This window comes from Rhinatrema bivittatum, chromosome 8 (genome assembly GCF_901001135.1).
Source record: "Rhinatrema bivittatum chromosome 8, aRhiBiv1.1, whole genome shotgun sequence".
NCBI lineage: Eukaryota > Metazoa > Chordata > Amphibia > Gymnophiona > Rhinatrematidae > Rhinatrema > Rhinatrema bivittatum.
This window is the reverse complement of record NC_042622.1, coordinates 142569859-142572812: the sequence shown is the minus strand read 5'-3', so window position 1 is coordinate 142572812 and position 2954 is coordinate 142569859. Positions and strand designations below refer to the sequence as shown.

The window sequence follows — 2954 nt, the reverse complement described above, 5'->3', positions numbered from 1 at the left end:
AGAGATCTTCGCACCCCGCACCGTTTGCCTCATGAATATCACGACATAGAAATAAAATAAAGAGCAGCAAATCATGAAATACAAAATAAAAAAAATAAGCAATATAAATAAATAATTTATTCCTATTTCTCTCTCCCTCTCTGGTCACATAATCACACACGCACAAAACAAAACAAAAAAAAAAAAACAAAACACCACGAAAGCAAATTTGTAGGTCGTTTTTTTTTTTTTTTCTTAGCGTTGTGAAATAATGATGTGAAAAGAAGCGCGCTGGCTCGTCACGAGTCCGGGATCTGATTTCCAGTGTTCTCATGGCCGGCAGGCCGGAGGTACCTGGAGAAGGGGCCCTCCTGGGCCGGGCTGGGGGCCGTGGCCCCCGCCGGCAGGGCCGGGGGCGGCTGCCTGCTGTTGCTCTCCGCCAGCACCACCGCTGGCCGGTGCAGCGCCAGATGTTTCCTCAGGTAGGCCGCCCGCCGGAAAGTCTTGGCGCAGTGGGCGCAGGGGTGGCTCTCCTCTGAAGGCGGAGGGGAAGGGGCGGCTAGGGCCGGGCCGGGGATCTGGTTCTCCTTGGCCGGGGGCTCCGGGGGGCTCCGGGGCTTGTGCCAGCGGCGATGGGAGGCCAGGTTGGCCGGGCAGCTGAAGGCCTTGGGGCACTCCACGCAGCGGTACTCCACGCGCACGATCCGGGAGCACCTGTGCTGGGCCAGGGCCAGGGGGTCCGCGTAGTGCTCCCTGCACAGCTGGCAGATGAACTCGCCCAGGGGGCTGGCGCTGCGCCCGCGGGGCTGCGAGTCGCGGGGGTCCTCCTTGATCCGCAGGCCCAGGACGGGGGAGGTGGTGACGTCGTCCCGGCCGCCGCCGCCGCCGCCGCTGCTTCGGGCCTTCTTGGCCTGGGGCTGGCCGCAGAGAGAGGCCGGGCTGGCTTGCACCTGGGCGAGGGAGAGCAGCGGGGGACCGGGGAAGGCCTGGGCCCCCGCCGGGGAGCTGCACTTCGGGGCTCTGTCCAGGCTGCCCTGGTGCTGAAAGCTGCCCCGGGCGGCCGCTGGAGGGGCCGGAGCCGTCCTCTCTTGCACCCAGGTGGAGGTGATCACGCTGGCAAAGCCGGCGGGGGGCCGGGGGTCCTCGTCCCCGCGGATCCGGTAAGATACGGGTCCTGCCTTCCGGGTCCTCTTTACCAAAAAGCCCCTGGGCATCCTGGCGGCCGATGCAGAGGCAAGGAGGGGGAGAGGGGCTTGGGTTTTTTTTTTTCTCTCTTTCTTTTTTTTGGTCCGGGTTTCTTGGGCTGGTGGGTGCAGAGCTGGAGCCGGGCCACCAAGCAGTTCTGCGGCGGCGGCAGCAGCAGCAGCTCAGACTTGGGCGGCTGCGTGAACTCGCCAAGGCTCTGCAAGCTCGGTCGCTCTGGCCGGGGCTATTTAAGGGCCCCCGGTCCCTATTGTCTGCCCGCCAAGCTGCAGATGGCTGGAGAGCAGGAAGCCAATAGCCAGAGGGGGCAACCTTATCCGAGGAGGGTCTCCCGGGAGGCAGCAGATGGGGCCAGCGCCCGACGCGTGGTCGCCTTTCATTCCGGAGATTGGGAGCATGAAAGGCACACGCCAAGCCGAGGCACAGAGGGGGCTTCCCCTGGCCTCCCATTCAGGGCACGCGTGCCGGGGCTTTGTCCTCATTCAATGGCACAGAAGAAGGGGGATTGAAAGGCAGAGGCATTCCTGCTCTCTCTAGGGAAGGGGGAGGAGGAGAAAGCACCCCCCCCCCCCTTCCAGCCACTGCACCAGCTCGGAGGCATCAGACGAGGTACCCCAGGGAGTCTGAGGCGAACAATGAGGACAGGCCGCCTGCTCATCAGGGCCTGCAGTCACTCTCTCTCCTCATTCCTCCCCCGTTCGCCTACACACACACACACACACACCCTCGCGGGCACCCTCACACTCCCACAGACTTACATGCAGAAACACATAGACACACACACACACAGTCACACATATCCAGACACACGCACATTCGCAATACATTTGTATTTCTTGGTTTGCTGACCCTGCTCTGTTTTAGATTCTGCACACTGCTTTGTTTAGATTCTATCATGTATAAAAGTGGTTTTGAATAAAATACATGAAATGAAATGTACAGATACACACACATTAACCTCTCTCTCACACACACACACACACACACACACACACACATTAACCTCACACACTCATACACACAGATCCTCACATTCATACACAGAAAAAGAGAAGGATGGAAAAAGCTTCTTCAACTGAATCCAGCAGATGTCTTGAGTTCCTAAAACTGAGTAGAGAGGAAGGAACTTCGGCAAAGATGTGCTACTTTTGAAGGGGGGGGGGGGGGGGCGGAATCACTGAAAGAGAAAGAGCTAAGACAAAAGGATGAATATGCAGTATATTAAGAAGTGGATTGTTCTGGGGAAGCAGCTTGCAATCATGCATCATCTCACATCCTATAAGTACCTGTGAAGCTGTCTGTAATTAACTTATCTGCAACATCTACCGTATGTCTTGGTCCCTTGCACCTCCCCCTTAGATTTATTATTGGCCAAGGTTTTCCAGTCCTTTAGCGCACTGAAAGTTGTTTTGTGCGCCTTATCCTTGCTTTTTTAAAATGTTTGGTTGAAGTGGAAAGGAATAGAAGCGGCCGGGTTTCATTCTTTCCTCTCTCTCTCTCCCCCCCCCCCCCCCCCCCTGGCTTCTCCTCCTGCCGCCACCTCCACCCCCTGTCCCTAGGGCTCTGTGATTGAGACTTGCGAAGCAGAGGGAGGGCGGTGAGGGGGCTCCAGCCACGCGTCCAGGCTGACCTCCCCCGACCCGTATTTCCATAAAGCTGCAAACCCTGAATTTCAACAAAAAAAGCCCAAGCTCTTAACCCTTTGGGTGCCAAGCCCTCTTGTCCTTTCCTTGCCTGGGCCGCAAGGAAGCAAGAATGCAGGCAGGGGCGAT

The 2954-nt window shown here is 57.7% G+C and overlaps 1 protein-coding gene across 1 annotated transcript; it reads right to left on the bottom strand.

Annotated features, from left to right (window-relative positions):
- Positions 1-239: 239 nt before the first annotated feature.
- On the bottom strand, positions 240-2663 carry LOC115098290 (insulinoma-associated protein 1a-like). Its single transcript, XM_029614804.1, has one exon. It carries the CDS (start codon positions 1191-1193, stop codon positions 279-281), a length of 915 nt encoding a protein of 304 aa, XP_029470664.1. The 5' UTR covers positions 1194-2663; the 3' UTR covers positions 240-278.
- Between the last annotated feature and the right edge of the window lie 291 nt (positions 2664-2954).

Excerpts from the sequence above, each read along its gene's own strand:
- LOC115098290 (XM_029614804.1), bottom strand. The coding sequence starts at position 1,193 with ATGCCCAGGGGCTTTTTGGTAAAGAGGACCCGGAAGGCAGGACCCGTA.